Raw genomic sequence first — 21,243 nt, forward strand, 5'->3', positions numbered from 1 at the left:
CGTCTCAGATTTTATGCAGATTATTTCTCTGTGAAGTTCTTCCACGTTTGAAATGCCCTGGGCTTGCCTGCCATAGCTCAGACACTCATTAACATCCTCGCCATGCAATTGAAAAACAAGCAGGAGAAGGAGCGTGTTTGAAAGCGGCGCTGCCTTCCTGCAGGCTGAGCCCCAGGAGAGCCCCTTGTCCTCTGTGCCTGCATTGGGTGTCATGGGAATGGTGAGCCCCATCTCCCCAGAGCTCAGGGAGTGGGGTTGATGGGCCTCTGTGCACTTCAAAGTGGGCATGGGAGTCCAGAGAGACATTTCTCTTCTTGAACGTGTTGAACAAAGGAATGCAAAAACTCACAACAGCTATCTTCAATTGTGAAAATCCAAATATCGCCCCCCTGATGAGCTGTGATTCAAAGTGACAGCTTTATCTGCCTTACATAATTCTAAAAAATGAGTAGGTTTTGGCTTCTGAAGCCACAATCCAAGCACTTATGCTTGACTGCAAGTGAAAGGGCAGTAGCCACTGGGACCCTGGGTGAAGGTATATATTTAAAGGGATCACTCAGTGTGTTTGCTTTGGCCTGTTGGTATGTATGCACAGCAGTGCTGTTACAAAGCAAACAAGCAGTGCTCACCTTCAATTCATTAAACAGTTTTTATCTCAAATTGCACAGCACAGACTTGCAAATAAGTTCTTCAGGGTGTCACTGCTATCTAAATCAATTTTTGCAAGTTGTCTTGATTTTTTTTTTAAACTGCTCTGCCCTGGTTTGGAGTTGAAATAAGATATTTTCTCTCTCTTAAATTATCATGTGTGGCTGGGAGCTGTCATGTTGCTGCTGCATCTCACTGCCTAGGGCAAACAGTGTAGACAAAAAACATGACTGTTGCTAGCGATAGATATTGGCATCAGCCAGACCAGTTATCAGGCTTTACAATCTCATTGGCTTGGATTAACTAATATTTTTTCATGGAGTGAATAAATTACCATGTTTAGTTCTGTTTGCTCATCTCCCCAGTGAGGTTTTGTGTTGAAGCTCATAAACTGTTCAGGCATGCAGATGCCAAGATCTCCGTGCTGGGTCCCACCCTGACCTTACACTTGTGCTGTGGCCCAGAGTGGGATCTCAACTGGCACCACCTCTCTGGCCCCATCCTGTTGCAGCCCAGCTTTGTTCCTGGGGAGTGCCCACACGTGAGGAATGTGATGGGGTTGTTTTGGGGCTCCTGTGCAAGGAGCTGCTGTCCCCAGCCAAGCATCACAGGGTGAAGTTCAGATACTTCCCAGCACCAGCCTTCAATTTTAGTCTGGGTGAGAGGGACACAAGCTTTCCTTTCTCTGCTGAGTCACAGCTGGAGTGGTCATTTCTGTGGCCCCCTTCCCTCTCCCAAGCTAAACCAGCCCCCCTGCCTTGCTGCTGGAGAAGAGTTACAAATCCACCGCCCAGCCCTCCCATGCAGTGCCTTACATGATATTGAGATTGTCTCCTCTTCCACTGGAGAGAATTGTGTCCCACTTGAGGCTCTGCTTTTGGCTGAAGCTCCTGTGGCACTGGGAATTGTGATGAACAGAGGTGCCAGCCTGCCTTGGCCATCATGGCTGCATGGAACTTGATGTGTGCACAGGTCAGTGATGTGAGGGTGTCTGTCTTGACCTGTGGTTCTTTTAGAGTTTGTTTCTTCCAACCTTTTTGCTTACAAAGCTTGAGCCTTGCTTCCCTGTGGAGCAGGATCTCGGTAACCCCTGGCACAAACGCCTCTGGCTCCGTTGTGCCTCTCCCAGGCCGTTCTGCAGCGGCAGCACAAGAGGGGGCTGGCAGCACACCCTGCGGGCCGGGACCCCTGCCCGCCCGGGGCCGCGCCAGATGTGCGGGGGCAGCCTTGGAGACCCTGCTCCTGCCTCCCTGGCTGCATCTGGCAGATGGAGGAGCAGGGAAGCTGGGACTATAAATAAAGTGAACAAAAGCATAAAGAGCACTGAGAAGGCTGGGGAAGGATGTCCTCAAATTCAAAAATCAGCTCTGCAGCTAATCCCTAGCACGGTCCTCCAGCTCTAAGGAGGGTCCCTGCCTGCATCCAGGGCCAAGCAGAGCTGTCACAAGGCAAGCTGAACCCTTTCCCTCTCTTTTTCAAGTTGTTTTCAGGTTATTTTACTGGCATCCTCTTACCATTCTTCAGAGCCAGACCCGTAGTCAGTCCTTCAGGCTCATGCCGTGGGGCTGGTGCCCCTTCCTGCAGAACCTGCAGCCTGAAAGTTTGTCTTCCACCATGTGGAAATTTGGGTGATGGGAGATGGAGGGAGTTCCCTTGTCCCAGGTTGAGCAGAATCTGACTTTCTTTCATCCTCTAGTAGCTTGTGACTCTGTAAGGGCTGGGGAAGGAGGAGCAAGGATGCAAAGACACATGCTCACAACTTTGGGACTGACAAGGCACAGAAAGGCCATCTGCAACTGTGGAAGCACAATGAGCCCAAGCGGGCATGGAGCTTATTGATCACAGCCCAGCATGGGACCAGCTGCCAGCCAGCCATAAATATGGAGCACAGGCATGCTCGTCTGCACCCAGGGCATCTTCATCAACAAAACCAGGACAGAGCCTCTGCCTCCCTCATCCATCAGACTGAGGCACTCCTTAGGTCTCAGGTTAGATGTTTTCCCAGTCCAGGGATGTCAGTGCAATGGGGGTGAAAGGGCTTGGTGGGAACAAGCCCTGCTCCTCTAACAACAGAACACTCCCTCTCCTTACCCCATGGCCAAGGTCATCAGCTGAGTCCTGAAAACCCACCTGCTCTTTCTGGGAGGCAGGGTTTTATGGCAGAGAAGCTGCAGTTTATGGCACCATGGAGAAATATGTGGGATGTGCTTGGCAACAGCAAATGGAAAGTTAGTCTATTAAACAGTAAATTATCCCTCCAATGCATCTTCATTGAGGAGGGTTAATGAGTGGCTGCAGGCAGAGTGAGTGGGAAAGAGTGTGTGTGTATGCACAGCATGGATGTGGAACAATTGCTACATCTGGGGACCCTGGAGCCCCTGATCCAACAATAGCATTTCCATGTGCAAGGCGCTTCACAGACACCTCCTGGCGTGTGGTTTATTCAAACCAGCTCTGCAGAGCTCCCAGCGCTCGGTGTCCGGCTGTGCTGGGAACAGCATCTCCTCATCTGCATCCGGGCTGCTTGGTGCAAACGTTCTCCTTGCAGGCTAGAGCTGGGTTTGGGAAGCCAGGCTGCAGGGCTCAGCCCCTCTGCTCAGCCACACCACAAAGCAGGGATGCAGTGCCTTGCAGAGTGTCCCCTCCTGCTGTTCCACAGTTGTTCAAGGCAGTGGGACAGACTGGGTTCCCCCTGCCTGGATGGTTCCTGTTGTGTTAGGCTGGGTCCAAATCCACCTGCTTGGGAGTCCTGGCACCTCCTGCACCATCCCAGAGCAGTCAGTGCATGCTGTTCCTTTCGCTTGGTCCCAGTGGTGATGGTGGACAGGCAGTAGAGCTGCCCTGCTCCTGCAGTCAGGGGAGCCACCCTCGGAGAGCAGTGCTGTCTGTGTTTGCAGGGTGATGTTGTGGTGTTCACAGGGCAACACTGGCAGTGTCTAGCGGGTGATGATGGCTATGCTCACAGGGCAGTGCTGGCACTTTGCAAGGCAATGCTGGCCACATTCACAGGGTTGTTAGGGAAGCCTTGTCCCTAGAATGACACAGGAAAGTGCACATCCCAGCCCTGCCTGCTGCTGCTGCTAACCAGGCAAGATTTACTGTGATCCCAGTGCCCCCAGCTGCCTGCACCACTCTATAACAGACCCATCAAGGGCATTGTCGTGCTACAGGAGCCCCATAGGTACCCGAGTGGGGCTGACACGTGGGCCTGCTCCCACACAATGCCTCACTCTCCCAAGCCCACTGTGTCAGCCAGGACAAAGGCAGCCTGGCCTCCCAGCAGGAGCCAAGCTGGCCAGGCATGACAGATGTGGCCCAGGACAGCCCGGCAGCCCAGCCTGCACAAAATCTCTGGGGGACATTGGAAGCTGAAGGTTATGGCCACTCTGCTCCCAGCACATCTCCAGCTGGATCTTACAGCCACTGCTCCCCAGACAGGTGCTGCTGGTGGAAGGAAGGGCTCAAAGAACAGCCCCAGTGCAAGGGGTGACAGATCCTGCAGCTGGCAATGCTCCTCAGCAGGGAGGTTGGAGCAGGCACCATGCACGTGTGCTTGTGTTGGGTTTGTGAGGCAAGGCTTTGTAGCAGGGGGACTTCTGTGAGAAGCTGCCAGAAGCTTCCTCCACGTCTGATGGAGCCAGTGCCAGGCAGCTTCAAGATGGATGGACCAGTGGCCAGGACTGAGCCCATCAGTGATGGTGGTAGCAGCTCTGGGATAATGTATGTAAGAAAGGGAAAACTTTCTGCAGAGCACCAGCAGCAGCTGTAGAGAAGAATATGTGAGAGGAACAACTCTGCAGACACAAAGGTCAGAGAAAGAAGAGGGGAGGGGGTGTCCCAGGCACCAGAGCAGAGATTCCCCTGCAGCCTGTGGTGAAGCCCAGGGTGAGGCAGGATGCACCCCTGCAGCCCATGGAGGTCCACAGTGAAGCAGAGATTCCCCTGCAGCCTCTGAAGGACCCCACGCCAGAGCTGGTGGATGCCCAAGGGAGGAATGTGAGAAGTCCCTGTCCTGAGGAGGAAGACACAGCAGAGATGAAGTGTGATGAACCGACCACAGCTCTCATTCCCCATCCTCTCCTGTCACTGGTAGGGAGGAGGTAGAGAAAACTGAGAGTGCAGCTGAGCCCAGGCAGATGAGAGGGATGGGGAAAGGTGTTTTTATGATTAGATTTTATTGCTTGTTACCCTACTCTGATCTGATGAGTAATAAATTTAACCAATTTCCCCAAGTCAAGTCTGATTTGCCCCTGCTGGTAACTGGTTATCTCTCCCTGGTCTTACCTTGATGATTTCTGATTATATTTTCTCTCCCCTGGCCAGCTGAGGAGGGGAGGGACAGAATGGCTTTGGGGGTCACCTGGTGTCCAGCCACAGCCAACCCACCAGACCCCTACTGCCTGTGTTTTACACACTTCTGCTCTGCAGCAGTGCCTGATCTCACCCTGAAAAGGCTGACCACTGCTGTGGATAGCCACAGCACTGCTTCAAAGCGTGGTACAATGAACCAGGTGTGCTGCCTGCCCTCTGCATGCCCAAATCCAGGGTACAGCACACTGCCTTGAAGCCCAGCATGCTGGAAGGTGCTATCATGGGACCCAGTGCCAGCCCAGCCCACGGCAGAGCTAACAGGGGCGAGCTGTGACCCACCCTGGGTGGGAGGAAATGCCAGGATGCTCCCCTGGGGGGCTTGGCTTAAAATTGGCAGCAATTTTTTGTTTGAAGCTTTGTAGCTGCTTCGCATCTCTTTGCACGACAGGTCTGGCGCGTACCCTGGAACCCTTCCCCAGATCTTCCCATGGAAACTCCTACAAAAAAAAGCTTCTGCTTCATTTTAACCAAACCCAGAGCCCATCAGACGATCCAGATGGTCTCTCTCTCTATCAAGCAGTTTGGCCCAAATCCCGGTGGCAGACGGCAGGACCAGGCCTCCCCTGATAAAGAAGTTTGGGGTTTATTTTTCTCCCTGCTCCTCATCCATATTCAGAGGAACCCTGGGATTTTCCCAGGCAGCTGTTGCTCTCTGAGGCCCACCCCATCGGGGTGCCTGGGTGACTTGGGATCACCCAAATGCGCCAGGGCTGAGGTTTTGGCACACAGCCTGTCCCCCACGCTGCTGTCCTGGCCCAGCCAGCCCTTGCTGTGCTGGCAGCCCTGGAAGGTGTTGGCAGCTGGAGCAGATGCTGAGGGGTCAGCCACGGCTGGCAGCCCTGCTCAGTGGGATGCACCCTGGTGCTGGGGCACGGGGCACTGGCTGTGCAGCAGGCAGAGGCCAAAGCTCACAGAGAGCAGCAGGAGCTGAGGTACCCACGGGAGAAAATGTGGATGTCAGCCTGAAATGGAGTTTTCAGCTTCCCAGTCCTGTACTCCCACTGAAGCAGGACAGCTGGTGGTGGGCTCCAGGCAAGCCCTGCTGGCTCCTGTCTTTGCCAAGACCACAGCCCCATGTAAGTGACTGGGTGTTGCTGCAGCTGGACGCAGAGGTGGACAGAGCTTGCTGCTTCTGCAGATCACAAGGATTTGCCTGGGGCAAGTGCTGCAAAAATGGAGGAAACAAGATCCCTCACTCACTCCCGCCTTCCTGCCAGCACCAGAAGTAAAGGGCAGGTTAGGAAGACCTGGTTCTGCTCTGCCAGCCAAGGGGTGAAGGGGAGTTTGTGAGGGAGGGCTGCCACAAGCATCACACTGACAGCAGCCTTTGGGGGCACCAAGCCATTCTGAAACAGCCGTCACCCCCCAAAATTCAGTCAGGGTCTACAGTTCAGACCCCTTCAGGTGCCACTGCCACCAGGGTCTCCCTGTGAGCCCCAGGACAGGCTGCAGGGACACCTCTGCAGCAGCTATGCCAGCAAGGGGTCGGCTCCCGGAGTCCTGGGAAGCAGCTCATCTTCCTTGCTGTCAGGGCTGCTGGGTAGCAACGAGGAACAAACCCCTTTCATCCATCTCAGGCACAGCTTCCTCCCGGGACTGGGGCCAGAGGAAGGAGATGTCACGAAAATGCAGACAGATGATGGGAGCCGGCATTTGGGATGGAAAAGAGCTGCTGCTCTGGGCCAAGCTGGTGCAGCCCTGTGTGTGTGTGAGGAGGCCCTCGCTGGAGCAGCACCCCAGGCAGACACCTCCCTCTTGCCCTGATTAAGGAGCTTGTGGAGCTCCAGTGCACTGGGCATTGATTTAAGAGGGACTCCGGCCCCTGGGACCTGCCCCCTCCCTGCAAATATCCACCACACCCTGTTGCACTGGGGTGTCTGTGCCCACACACCACCCTGCCACTGTGCTCCTACAGCGCAACAGGCTCCCATCTGCCCTCTTCCATGGATTTACTCTCCAGAAGCCAGGGCTGGGTTGGGCACATCAAAATACCTGCTGTTTTTTTAAAAGACCTAGCAGTTGGACCCATAGGGTTACAAGTGTTTCAGGTGTCATTAATAAAACAGGTGACCGGCCCTCCTGGTTACACCCACCTGCCTTGCATTTGCAGATTTCAGGGGAAAAAATGGAAGGCAATAAAATGAATGCACTGTTTGTGATTTTGAGATGCCAGCTGTTTAGGGCCAAACTTATAAGATTTCTCGGCTTCACTTCCTTTTGCATTGAAATAGGTGTATTTTGCTTTGTTCCTCCCTGTAGGTTAGCCAAAAAGACATTTTGGTTATCTCATTTTTAAAGGTGTTCCTCTGGAATGGAAAAGAACGTAACTAATGCCACGGCCAGGAAGATTTGCCGTTTGTGTGTGGGGCGAACAGCCCAGCAGAGCTGCCTCCCAAGCAAGTGCCTTCTGCAGGCTGGAGAGCTGAGCCGCGGGGCCGGGCACCATCCCCGTGAGGAGCCTGAGCTGCGGTCCCGTGGCTGCCAGCTCCCCGTGCCCCACCGGGCCTCTCTGGGTGACGGCATGGGGTGTCAGGCGAGGGCTCCCCCAGGTACACCAGGGGATGCCAAAGCTCTCGGCGCCCCCGAGGAGCGGTGGCAATGCCCTGGAGCTCGCAGGCTGTTTCTCCCCGGGGCGCCGCTGCCCGCAGCCTCTCCCGGAGAACTCTGGCGAGCCCGCCGTCCCAGGTGGAGACACCGATCCAAGCCCTCCTTCCTGACGGTCGGAGCGGCGCAGAGCCCCGACGGCCCCGGCCCGGCTCGCCGGGGTACCGGGGCGCGGGGAGGGGCCGGGTGCCGGCGGGGGGGCCCGTCGGGGCGGGCAGGGCGGAGCCAGCGCGGGGGCTGAGCCTGGGCTGCGGGATGGGGCGGCAGTGAGGGTGGGCGGTGTGCGCCGACGGGGCTTTCGCCCCGCAGCCGAGCCGCGCCGAGCCGCGCCAAGCCCGCTCCGCTCCGCTCCGCTGGCCGGTGATGCGCAGCGGCCGCACCGCCTGACCCCGCTGCCCGCTGCCATGGCGGCCCCGACCCCCGGGGCGCCGGCGGGGGTCCCGGCGGGGCTGCGGGCCGCCGCCTGGCTGCTGGCGTGCGCCGCGCTGTGCCGGGGCCGCGCCGCCGCCTGCCCGCCGCTGTGCGCCTGCAGCGGCACCACGGTGGACTGCCACGGCTCGGCCCTGCGCGCCGTGCCCCGCAGCATCCCCCGCGGCACCGAGCGCCTGTGAGTACCGCCGCGCTTTGTCCGCCGCCGGCAGCGGGAGGGCGCGGGAGCCCGGCGGGGTCCGAGGGCCGCTGTCCCGAAGCGCCGGGGGAGCGGGGGCCGAGCCCCGCGGGTGCGGGACGCGCTCCGAGCCGGAGCTGTGTGCGGGAGCGCGTCCGGGGTGCGTGTGGAAGCGGGGCTGGGCAGCGGCCGGTCCGGGCTGTGTGCAAGTGCCCGCCGTGTCTGTTCGGGGCAGAACGCGTGCGAATGCCCCTGGGGCCGCCCGAAGGGTGCGTGGGGGGTGATGTGCGGTGTCCCGCTACGCCCGGGGTCGGGTGTCTGTGAATTCCCGTCCAGAGGATTCGCGTGCAAGGGCCTGCTGGGTGAGTTTACACGCATCATCCCCTTCCTGAGGGAGGTGCAGTAGCCCGCCGAGGTGGGGAGCAGGGTGCGTGTGAGAGCCTGCTGGGGCAGGGGGTGTGTGTAACCCTTTCTCTGTGTGAGGGTCGTGCAAGGGGTCCGGCATGTGCAAGAACCCGCGTGTGCCAGCCTTTGTGCAAGTATGTGCAGCGGGGCTGGGATTAGAGCAGTGCCCGAGGGAGTGGGTTGCTCCGGGGGGTATTTGCACTGGGGCAGCCCAGAATGGACTGCCTGTGTGGGTCCCTGAGCCCCACGGCAGCAGGTGGGTGGCCACCCCTCCAGTGACTTGTCACAGGGTAGCTACACAGCCACAGGGGCTCTCTGAGGGCTCCCATCACCCCAAGCCTCTCCCTCGCACCCCTTTGTCCCCAGGAAGCTCTCCTGGGAATGCTGCACATCGTGTTAGGATCAGGTCCCATTGCCCCAGCTCCTTTTGAGATTCCCCCACGGTGTGACCAGCCTTCAGCCATGCAGATCACCCATCAGGAGCCAGCTCACCCATCCTCTCCAGTCCCCTGTGGCTGCACCTCACTGCTCACCAAATCCCTTGCCACATCCTCAGGGGTGCTGGGAGGTGTCCCTGGCTCTCAGCCCCATGAGGAAGGCTTTTCTCTCAAGTCAAGGTCCAGCCGGCTGTGTGGGTCCCGTGTTACCTGCTGAGCTCCCCCGAGCAGGAGGGGGACTGTGCTGCTGTGCCTGGCTGGGCAGGTCTGCCTGCCTGGGCTCCTGTGGCCAAGCAGGGAGAGCAGCATGAGCTGAACGTGTCCAACCTGCTGCTGGCAGGAGGTTCCTGGCACGCTGGAACCCAGTCTCAGCAGGAGAGCAGGGCTGTCCCCAGCCTGTGCTCTCTGCTCAGCAGCAGCAGGTGCCCCATCCCAGTACTGCAGTACACCACAGTGGCACAGTAGCTGTCTGGCCCCGGCACCAGGCTGCTCCCACATCCCCCTTGCAGCTCAGGGAAGTGTTGAGCTGCTGTCTCCTTGGGCAGCAGAGCTGCAGGATGTGTTCTAGGACAGCCACACGCTGCTCCTGTGCTGGGCTGTTTGCAGCTCCTGGAGTTTGACCTGCCCTTTGCCTGCAGATGGGCCAAGACCCTGCAGGCGAAGACTGCATGCATGGACTGCAGAGAGCCTGGCAGCTGCCGGGGCTGCACCCAGCAGGCAGCATCAAGAGCTCTGCAGGATACCACTTTAGAGGAGTTTTCTTTTCTCCCACCATAATTATCCTCATACAAATGATTATTACCCAGCACGGCAACCAGGCTGCTGTGAGTTGGATGCTATGCCATCCTATAGACCAAGCTGATGAGGTCTGAGACAGGATCTCCGTTTCTGCTGTGCCCAGAGCAGAAAGGAGGTTTATGCATAGCCTGTACTAGCCCTTTCTGCCTTTTGGAGAGCTTAATGGGGTCCTTGGCATCAGCTCTCTGTGCACCTGGCTCCTGGGGAAAGGTTGGCATCGAGTTCCCACCTCTGCCTGCATCCAGTCCCTTGCTCAAATGAAGCAGTGTTGGGGTGAGCTAATGGAGGATGCCCTGTTGGGTGTCTCACTCCTGCTCTGGCAGGGCATCTCTCTTGCTCTGGGTCCTGCTTGTGTCTCCCATTCTGCCTCCACAGACCTGGTCCTCCATGCCTGCTGCCATCCAGCAGCATTGGGTTTTCTGGGTTTTAATGCAGCTGGTGCTGCCGGATCTTCTGTCTGCACTGAGCCAGACATGCTTGCTCTCTCATGGGTGTTGTCTGCTGGATAACTACTTCCTGCTGTTTTGCACACCCGTGCAGGTGCTGGAGGGTGTCTGTGCAGAGCAGGTCTATCTCCTAGCAGTGAAATCCTGCTGTAACAGCTCGTAAGTGACTTTCAATTCCCCGTAAGCAGGCTGCAGCCTTGCAGTCTCCAGCTTCTCAGTGTTCGATGGAGCAAGGTCAGCAGGCAGCCACAGGGGAGTCTGCAGCAGGAGCTGTGCCAGGACTTGCTCTCTGCAGGGGTCAGCTCTCTGTGGGGAGTCATCAGCCTCTCACCCGTGCCCTCCACTGCATGCCTCTTCTCCCAAGCCCTGAGATGCACAGCATGAGCAATGCCAACCTCCCCACGCATCCCACAGTGGCAGTGAGCTGTGATGTCCCTGCTGTTGAATTTCTTGCCTGTTGCATGCCAGTGCAGTGTTTAGAGCCTCGAGGCTTTCTGCAGCCTCCCACCTGGCTGAGCCCCGTGGTGGCGGGGGTGAAGCCCCAGGACAGGGCAGCCCTGCTGCTGCAGCCGGGCCTGCTGGCACTGCCATTGTGGGGACAGCATGCTGTGACAGGGTTTGTGCTCCACTGCTTTTGCAATACACCCTTTTCCTTTGAAGAACAGGGAATTACTCGCCTTGCAGAGTCACTGCAACTTTGGAGAATCATGGGCTGGGGGAAAAATGTCTTGTCTTGTGTTTCAGTTTGCCCTGTGATACCTTCCTGGTGGGTGCTATGCTGTAAGGGCTGCAGATGTGTCTAGGATGGACCATGAGTGATGGTTGCATGTGGGGGACACAGGACCCCTCTTCCCTTGTACCAGGGCACAGCACTTTGATCCCTAAGTGCCTTTTAGTCTGCAGCCCAGCATAAATGGGAGTTGGGCACCTGCCCTCTGGCTGGATCAGGGCTGAGCAAGGTGGGAAGCAGCGGAGTCTCTGGGCGCTTTTCACAGATGCCTGTGCTCCTGCCTACACTTCTGGCAAGCACAACAGAGGCCTGAAGGCTTTGTAGGCAGGATGAGGTGATAATCCTCCAGCACTGCAGTGTTATCTGCTTCCAGGAGTCCCTCAGGCCACAGCCATCAGAGAAGAGTTGTGGGAGAAGGTCAGGATTCCCTTCCCCATTTGCTTGCCTTTCTTTCTTTTTTCCTTTGAAAGTGTCCCTGAAGAGCAGACTGCCTTGTTGAGGAGGTGGATAGCTCTCCCCATGCCAGCAGGATCAGTGCAAATTTGCCACTGTCAAATGGCAGCTTCCAGCCCAGCTCTTTGCTTGCAGGGGATGAATTGGCTGTGGTGGCGTGTCACTCTTTCCTGCTACTGAATTTTTTGGCTGACAGATGAGAGTTGCCCCTTTTGCCTCCTCTTTGATGAGCTGAACATCCCCCATCTCACTGGGGGCTGTGCTGTGTCCCTCCCCCCATGTGGAAGGCAGCAGAGTTTGGTTTGGGGGTCCCCGTCACTCTTGGCTCTGGCTTTTCATTTCCAGGGTCCCTGGCCTCAGCATTTAATGGGGCTTCTGTTTGCCTTGTTCCCAAACTTTGGGGGTTTCCCTGTGCTGAAATGGGCCCCATGCAGTCTGTAGCCAGCCTGCCATCCCTCTGTCTGCATTGGTGGAGGGAAGGGGTGCTGAGCTACAGCCTTTGGGTGTGGGAGCACCACGTCTGCACCTGAAGCACTCTTGCATACTGCCCAGCCATCCCGTGCCAAAATTCCAGCAGCAAGCTCTTGTCCAGAGCATGTTTAATCCATTCACCTGCATCTACCTCTCACCAGTTAATCAAAATGTCTTGCAGCAGCCAGGCTGGTGTGTCACAGCAGCACTCCTGCATTCCACTCCAGTTGTTTGGCTGCTTCTCCTTTCGGGGGCTTCAGGCAATGCTCCTCCTTGAGGAAGTCCACCTGTCCCTTCCCTAAGTGCCCGGGCAAGTTCCCAGTGGGCAGTCTGGTTGCAGAGGGTCTGCTCAGGCTCTGCAGAGCTTGGAGCAGGGTGCAGGACCTTTGTCCAGCCAGAGCAGTGCTTGGCTGGCCCTGCAGCCCTCAGCTCTCAGGAGAGATGGTGCTGGGCACTGGGAGGATGCAGGCTGGCTTGGGAAGGTAGCCTGCCCAGCCCACTGCAGTGGCTTCCTTGGGAGCCTTCCTGGACAGAGGAAATTTGCAATTCTATTCCAATTTCTCCCTTCAGCTACGTCCAAGGCAGATGCTGTCTATATATTGCCATGGTAACGCTGCGTTCTCACTCTCTATGGAATTGCATGCTGGAAAAATATTAGTTTAAAAAACTATGTCGTGTTTGTATTGACTGAAGTGGAGGCTGATAGTGGAGGATCTATTGTCCCCTGGTTGGGAAAAGTCACCAGTAACAGGCAATAAAGGCAGGCAGATTGGCCTCTGGTGACCACTTCTCACCCCACACAGCAATTGCTTCCCTATAAACCCTTCCCTCGCTCTGTTTTATTGCATCCTTTAAAACAGATATTTTTGCCTTAAATGTGCTGCCACTTTGGTCCTCCAGAGTGATGCATTGTGCTAACAGCAGTTCCTCGCTGCTGAGGTGGGAGCAAGGAGGGAGAATTGTTTCCAGCTTTAATTGTGGGTCTCTCACTTGCACCTGCAAATGCTGTTGCTGCTGTGCCCAGGTCCCAGGGTGGGCTGGGCACGGTGGCCACAGTGCCAGTGCAGGGCAGCAGAGGCAGAAACAGTGCAGTTCCAGAAACACACTCCTAACAGGACCTGCATTTGCTTTGGGTTTCATTCTCCCCTACTTCATTGTTTCCTATCAAAACTCTGGCTGGCAAAAGAGTGAGGCAGCTATGGAAGGCAAAGGATGCATGAGGGACCCCCACAGGGCAGCAGAGTCTGGGGGAACAGGAGGGATTTGGGATACCACCAGGGTGGTATGGACAAGGAAAGGGTGTCCTGTCCAGGGAAAGGTGTACAAGGCCATGGCCTCCCCTGAAGAGGGGCTTTTCCTGTGTCCTTGCTCTGATTTGCTCTCTGGCAGACTGGTGGAGCAGGACGTGCATGTGGGCAGCCAAGGGAGCCTGTCTTTGTGTGGCTTCGGAGTCCTTCGTGGTTCCCTGCCCACTCCAGAGGTACTGGTGCTGCAGATGCATCCTCTTGGTCTTCATTGCTACTCAAATAACTCTTTATAAAACCTGAGAGGCAAGGAAACGTTTCTGTGCGTGTTTTGCTGAAAAGCAGTAAAAAACGCAGTTGTGCGTTAGCAAATGGCTCATCCCAGGGGGTTCGGACCCAGATCACTGCTCCCTGGCAGGCCTCCAGTGCCAGCTGCTCACGGCCAGCTCCAGCAGCTGGCCCCTGTCCCCACTCGAGGGACAGCCAGGGATGGCAGTGGCAGGAGGGGAGAGGAGCAGAGGTTTTTGCTGTACAGCACCAGGATGCCAGTTAGCAATGCGAGCAGCAAGGACAGCCGGCTCCTTGGGGTCCTTGGGGTCGTGCCACTGCTGGAACTGAGAAAGAAATGAGGTGGGATGAGGGGACCTCTGCATGGTGTTGGTGTGGGGGTGGCCCAAGGCTGTCCCCTCAAGAATTGTCTCAGACCTGCCTGCTACATTGAGGCTCTGAGGCTGTGCTGACTGCCTGCTTCCCCAGCATGCATTTTGGATGCACTTGCTGCTCAAAATAGCAGAGGCAAGTGTCCTATGGGGGAGAGAGGCTGCTAGAGGAGGAAGATCAGAAAAAGGGAAGATTAATTTTTAAAGTGATGCAGCCAAGGAGCAGCCCTGGGCACCAAGTGTGAGAGAGATGCAAGCTCCTGGCCCTGGATATTTCTTGGTTGGAGGAAGCCCTGCATCCCAAATGGGATGCTCCAGGAGACCCATCTGCTCTGAGATTGAGCAGGCATCTGTAACTCAGCAGTTCAGGTGCACTTGGCCTCTCATCTCTGGTGTGAGCAGCTCTGGGAGGGAGAAGCCAAAGAGGTTTTGCTTATGTGGAACTCAGTCCAGTGAGTGGTGGGATGAAGCCTAAGGGCTGGGCAGCCTCCCCTGCCCTGGGAAGCACAGGAGCTACAGAGCAGCCCCTCTCCAGGTACTCAGCACAATGTAAAAAGCCAAATATTGTGGGTATCCCAGAAAATCTGTTCTCTTGGCTGAGTCTCAGTTTCCACATTTGTGACACAGAAATGCCCTGCTGCCTTTTCTCTCTCCCGCTGGGGTTCAGGGAGGTTATTTATTAATTTTTAACCTGAAGGTGGTACACCACAATGCTGTGTGAGTGTAAAGCATTCCCTGACTGCGAGCAGCTAATGGCTGTGGCATGAAAACCCCAGAGAGAAGTTAGGAGGACAGAAAGCCTTCCGGATCCTCACTGTTACTTGCATGATCGATGCTGTTTGTAATGCCTAAAGATCTGTCGTGATGCTGACCTGCTGTAGCACCTCGTAAAAGCCCACAGAGCCTCCTGTGCTGTGGGGCCATCGCTGTGTTGGGGCTGGGCTCCCCTTTGGCTCAGGGCAGTGGTTCCCAGATGAGCCCAAACAGCACAGCTGCTCTTGCTCTGCTTGTTGGGCACCTGCAGGCAGCTGGCAGGGGTGGTGCTGGCAAGGTGTTCACCCTGTGAGTGACACCCTAAAGGGACTTCCATGTATCCCTTGGGCACTTTTGCTCTTCTTGAGGGGTCTGGTCAGAACAGGGATGGGATGGAATGGAAAAGGAGAGGAAGGTGCTGAGCCCCTTGTGCAGCTGTGCCAGCCCAGGACGTGTGTCACCAGTGTCCCCTCCCTGAGCAGGTGCAGTGCACCCTGTAATCCCCTGGTGCCTCGGAGGGGATGGAGTTAGCACCCAGCCATGGCCCTATGGGCTCCAGAGAGCTGGTCAATGTGCTGCTGCTGCTGGAGGGGACCAGCTCTCACAGGACTGGGAGGGCCTCTGCCCCACATTTCCTTGTTTGAGCAGCTCAGTCAGCCTGTGCTGGGGCTAAGTTACATTCAGGCAGCCGGGTGAAATCTTGAGAAGACTTGAAAAATGCAGTAAAAGTGTAGGATGAAAGGTTGCAGCTGCTTTGTCCCCCAGTGCTGAGCACAGGGGTCAGTGTGGAGTCTAAGCCATGTTTTCCATTAGCAGTCTGTGTGATGGGACACAGTTGCAGATGCCACCAGGCTGGGAGAGATGCGAGAGGGCTGGAGAACGGGCTGAGGTTTCAGAGTGGGCTTGGTGAATGGGAGGAATGAGCTGACAGAAAGGAAGGTGTTGCCTGGGGACTGGAGGAAAGTGTTGGTGGGAGGCAATCACCAAAAGCACAGATGTGAATGGGAGCACAGAGCGGGTCCTGCTCCTGCAAGTCAGAGAGGCTCTGAGGAGAGCTGTGCCCTTGGGGCTGGGGGATTGCTGTGGGCAAGGGAGCACCAGATCTCTGCACCAGGGTGGCCTGGGCAGGCAGAGATGGGGTTCGTCTGCTGTGGGAGGGGCTCAGGTCAGAGTTTTGATAATGGTCCTGCAGGCAGGAGCAGCGACGTGCTGGAATAAGGCACGGGGTGGTGTCAGTGCCTGTCCTTGAAGGAGCAGTGAGTGCATCTGCCTGGATTGATGGAGGGTGCCAGAGGTGGCTGTGGGGTGTGTGACCTTCCAGCCTTCATTTCTCTGCCTCCCTGATTATTATCTGGCACTGCTGGCTCCAGCTGGGGTCAGGGCCATGGAGCTGCTGGGGGGGAGCCATGCCCTTGGGGGCCGGTGCTCTGAGGCAAGGGCAGGAAAGGCAGGGCAGTGAGGAGGGAGGGACAGACTCATGGACAATACATGTACCAAATCCACCGGGACCAGGGCAGGGGCAGCTGCAGGCACCCCAGGAGCACGGATCCCTCTCCACCAGCCCCTGCGGCCACTGCCCAGAGCTGTGGGCACCTGCTCTGTGCTGGCCCTGATGGGCCAGGGCACATTTTGGTGCTGGTGGGTGCAAATGCAGGAATCCATCTCGCAGACTTTCCCTCTGCATTCTTAAAAGCGGGATTCCAGGGAGCAGAGCAGTTAGGATTTCTGCCTCAGCAGGAGAGCAGAGCTGAGCCGAGCCACAAGGACAGGAGTCGCATGTGTGCTGAATAGCTGATGCTTTGCAACGGAGTGGGGATCCTGGGATTGTGCTGTCTGCTCCTTCCCGCTCCTGATAAATCAGTGCCCAGGGAAATATCATTCATGTTGGCTGTATTTAATAAATTAACTCTCAGCATTTGTGCTCTCTGAGGTTGTTACTGAGTTAGTGTAGCTCCAAACCCTGCAAAGGGAAAAGAAACATCGGACCCCCTGGGAATGGATAAGCCATCCAAAGCTAGAAACCAAATATAAACCCAGACTATGCAAATCCAGTCTAACGAACCCTGCTGCAGCACAGACATCCCATCTGGGAGTGGGATGATCCACAAGCAATGTAGCAAAGGGACTGATTGTTTTAATGACTTTCCTCTTCCCAGGGAGAAATGGGAGGGGGGTTTCTGAAACTTGAGGGTTGCAGATGAAAATTCTCTGCCTCTCCATCAGCAGTGTGAAATTTGGAGTGCTGGTGGGTGGGGGCAGAGGAAGGCAGCCTGAATGAACTTGAGGATGCTTTCTGGTGTTAAATCCTTTGAATTGGCGAGGAAAGAGCACGCCCTGTGTTTCTGCTTTCAAGTCATAGTCCAGAAATACAACCAATCTGCTGGGCAGCTCCCCAGACACATCAGTCCTTATTGAAGCTCTGCTGTGTGGAGCAGGGCAGAGTGTTTTGCTTCACTAGGAAAGGGCATGGAGGCAGTGGGTGAGCAGCTGAGCAGCAGGGATCTGGCTTTCTGGGCACTGCAGACTGTAATTTATCTCCATGAGGAACTGAAGGGGGTTCAGAGGGGAAAAAAATGTCATGAAGTTAAATGGCAGTGTTGCCTCGGCATCCTTACAAATAAGCTTTACCTGCTGTTCGTTCCCATCTTGGCTGCAAAGGCCATCATTTACCTGAACAAAGGCATGGGAGGATGCTGGCAGCAGTTGTCAGGGAGCACACAGAGCCAGTTCCTGAGGGAGGAGGACTGTCAGGGGCCCTGAGACACAGCCCCACTTGGGGATTGCCACCAGCCCCACTGCTGAAGTTCCCCGAGGATGCAGGGAGCAGAGGTTGGGGTGGGATGTGCGGGCAGCAGACCCCAGGGTAGCTGCTCCTGCTGGTGCCTTCTGGTGCTACAGCCTTTGGGCTGCACTGTGCCAGCAGATGCCTTGGAGAGAGGGCAGAGCCTGGTTTTGGCATGGGCAGGGACTGGCCATGTTTAGTCTGTGGCTTCCACGGCTCTTTGGTGTTTCTTCATGTTTCCATGCTTTGCCTGTGCTCTGCCTCTGGCTGAGGCTCTGAGGACAGCACCACCTTGGGCTTGACAGGCTGAGGTCTCAGTCCTGGCTTTCAGGTTGGGCAGTTCTAACTCAAGGCTCTCTGCTCTGTCCCTCTGCAGTACTGGAGATGTCTCAACTTCCAGTTAGCATTGTACTGGAATTGTACAGTGGCTACACAGCCAGAGTAACGTTAGGTATGTTTGAAGGAAGGGAACATGGGAGTCCTGCTGGGAACCCTCCCTCACAGCAGCTCGGATGGGTGCCATTACCTCCAGCTTGGTCTCCAGCGTGGCCCTGGGGATCTTCCTTCTTTGCCAAGGAACCTTTAGGACATTTGGAGAAAACCACTCCTGAAGCTGTGATTCCTCCCTGCCCTTAGCTGACTCCGGGGCTGTGGTCCATCAGGAGGTGGGCACACCACTGTACATACCAAACGACCCCCTTTGTGGTGACAAATGTCCCTAAAACGTGTGACACACCCCAGATCTTCGTGCCTGGCATTTACAGCCTGACTGACCACGGCTTTTGCTCCCACTGAGAGGGTCAGGTCCTCGTGGTTCGGAGTCCCGTCCCCGGAGCCTGCCGCTCTCCGCCTGCTGCTCGGACTGGAGGCGGCGGAGTCGCGGGGCTGCAGGGCCCGACTGTGGGTTTCAGTTTAATCACTGGGGCTGAGGAACCTCTATTCATTCCGGCTCGCATTCATCTGTGTCCTAGTAACGCTGCTCTCCCAACCTCCTTCCCTGCGCGGCACACACGCTGGATAATGGCAGGAGCCCGGCAATCGCGGGGCTGAATAGCGCTGTAATTACGGGGCTATAATGGCGAGCTGGAACTCATTAGCCATTATCAGCCGTTTCAGCGGGACAATGGCAGCACCCCGGGGTGCGCGGCTGCGCCGCTGGCCCCGCACGCTGCTCGGCGGCCCCGGGGCCAGCCCGCCGCTCACCTCGGCCCCCGCACGCCTGCAGAACCCGGTGCAGGGGAGCTTTGGCTCTGGATGGGATGATGGACTGTGTATTCAGCCAGCCGTGTGACATGAGGCTTTCCTGGCCCCGCTGCCAGGGCTCAGGAAGTTACAGACCCCCGTGGTGCTGCCCAAGCACCCCAGGCTGCTCCACGGTGGCGCTTTCCTGTCTCATTCCTTCCCTGGCTCCAGCAGCTCATCCTTCACTTGACTGACTTCTCCTTCTGTAGTTTATGTGTTTTCCCCTTGATTTTTGTGTCTGTGTTCAGTGCACAGTGGGTCTCCAGCATGGGAGCCCTGCCTGGGCTCTGCCTTTGCGTGGGCATCCTCCATGCCCAGCACATGCCTTGGCAGGCTGGCTTATGGCAAGGAGCAAACGCTGCCATGCTTTGGGATGTCTCCTGCACAGAGATCCCCAGCTCTGCAGACTGTGGGTCCCAGGGCTGATGGTCCTGCTTGTCCCACAGCAGTCACATCCTGTAATGCAGAAAGGCACTGCAAAGCTGACTGTGAGGTGTAAATCTCTGCAGCTTCTGGCTTGATGTATTTTAAAGCAGGATAATCCTGGCAGGAGCATGCTGGAGAGCATGGCTGAGGAGAGCTGGGGAAGGTGTAACCAGCAGGCTGGGAGCAGAGGCCCTGTGTGTCCAGCAGTGCGACACATGCTGTGCAGGTGCTCGGTCCTGGGTGGAGGTACTCCTTATTTCCACCAGCAGAACGAGCAAGGAGGGGCAGCATCTTTTTTCTGGCTGCACTGCCTGTCCCTGTGCTCACCCAGGGCTTTTGAATGAGAGACCGATGGCACAAAGCAGCAGCTTGTCCTGTGCAAGCTTCTCTTGGCAGGTGAAACCTGAGTGTGGCTTATTCTGCAGGTAGAAGGTGTGAAATGGCTGTGCACTGAACCGGTGGTGATGCAAGGATAATGGCAGGAGCCATTATCATGTAAGTGTCACTTACACTTGTAAGTGTCTTGCAGCTGGGTATTTAGAGGGATCCTGCTGTTCTGGGGACTTTTGTTTGTTTCTTGTTACCCTTGCCTTCTCTAAACATCTCTGTGCGTTTGGGATGACCCTGCCAGGTGTCAGCTACGTTTGCAGAACCGGGTGACATGCATCCCGGGGGAGCATCCAGAATGGGAACAGGGAGGAGCCAGAGAGCCCCTTGCTCTTGCTGATTATGGTCCATGAAAGATGCCAGCTTACCCCGGCACAGCCAGCCAGACCTCTGTGTGCCCAGCACTGCTGGTCACTGAGGATGAGGGTGCTCTCTGAGCCAGGGGCCGTTCCTGGTGAGGGGCCACAGAATTGCACCAGCCCCCTCTGTCCTTAGTGCCCTGCCTGACGTTTTTGGGGAGGTACTGGGGAGGCTTGGCTGCCCCTTGAGTGTTTCCTTGCTAATTTCTTCCTGTTCTCTCCGCAGGGAGCTCAATGGCAACAACATAACACGAATCAACAAGAATGACTTTGCCGGGCTGAAGCAGCTGCGTGTCCTGTGAGTTCCTGACGAGGGGCCAGATGCCCCCACCTTGGTGGATGTTGTGCTTGGTTTGTGGTCCCTCCTAGGGCTGCTGGAGTTCGCCTCTTTCTGCGGGCTTCAGCCAGCAGGGCTGGAGGGCATTGTGTTGGGCTGAGCCTGGTGGATCTCCAGCTGGGAGACAGTGGGAAGAGCCTGGGTTGTGTTGAGGGGAGAATGGGAGCGAGGTACCCTCGGTCAGAAGAAGTGATGGGGGCACTGGGGACCACTTTTGCAGAAAGCTGACCCCTTCTCTCTGCAGGCAGCTGATGGAGAACCAGATCAGCGTGGTGGAGCGTGGGGCATTTGATGACATGAAGGAGCTTGAGCGGCTGTGAGTGTCTGGTCGTGAAGGGAGGTTGGTGAGGGGCTGCTGGATTTAGTTACAGAGAGCATCCTTTCCTTTTTTCCTCAAACCCTAATGTATCGGTGCTGCCTGACTTCAAACAGCTTCTCTTCTGCGTGGCAGTGGTATTTTACAGTTTGGGAAGCACACCTATTTCTGTTTCTATAGATCTTAGAGTCCTTTCTGATGCTTTTGAAGTGAGGAGCAGGTTAAACACAAATGACTTCTGCTGTATCAGCTGTGTCCTGTGTGTTAGCAAGGGAGCTGTAAGTTCTGGTCCAGCACTCAGTAAAATAGCTCAGCAGTTTCAAAATCCCAAGCTGCTTGAGCAAATATGAGGAGCTGAGCTGAGCAGCAGGTTAAGAGCGCAGTTAAGCAGCAGTCAGCAGTTAACAGCTTGGAGTCCTCTCTGCATGTAATTACAACATCGTGAGTAGCTCTATTAGTGCCCCGTGGTTGTCCCTGCCTGGGATTGTGGTGAGCAGGATGGGGGTGTCCTTGCCAGGTGGGATGCTCTGCTCTATTGGCGTCTCTGAGCGAGCCAAAGTACCCAGCTCTGCGTGATGCATCCAGCTGGGCTGCAGATGGGGTCATTGCTTTGTACTCCAAACCCTGACCCTTTTCTTCTTTCCCTGCAGACGGCTGAACCGCAACCAGCTGCACACCCTGCCCGAGCTTCTCTTCCAGAACAACCAGGCGCTGTCGCGGCTGTAAGTGCCTTCTGTGCCCACAGGGCTCCCCTGGGGGACTGCCGTG

General features: G+C 56.3%; 1 protein-coding gene across 2 annotated transcripts in view; it reads left to right on the plus strand.

Moving 5' to 3' along the window:
• The first annotated feature begins 7,892 nt into the window (after positions 1 to 7,892).
• The window catches only part of SLIT1 (slit guidance ligand 1), a 61,086-nt gene continuing 47,735 nt past the window's right edge, over positions 7,893 to 21,243 (plus strand). For both annotated transcript variants that reach the window (XR_010367479.1, XM_064431077.1), the window contains exons 1-4: positions 7,893 to 8,230; positions 20,049 to 20,120; positions 20,404 to 20,475; positions 21,126 to 21,197. Coding sequence is in view for 1 of the 2 variants with exons in the window: in XM_064431077.1 (XP_064287147.1) it covers positions 8,028 to 8,230; positions 20,049 to 20,120; positions 20,404 to 20,475; positions 21,126 to 21,197 (419 nt within the window). In the remaining variant the exon portion in view is untranslated. The remainder of the gene's footprint in view (positions 8,231 to 20,048; positions 20,121 to 20,403; positions 20,476 to 21,125; positions 21,198 to 21,243) is intronic.

Source organism: Passer domesticus, chromosome 8 (genome assembly GCF_036417665.1).
Source record: "Passer domesticus isolate bPasDom1 chromosome 8, bPasDom1.hap1, whole genome shotgun sequence".
Lineage (NCBI taxonomy): Eukaryota > Metazoa > Chordata > Aves > Passeriformes > Passeridae > Passer > Passer domesticus.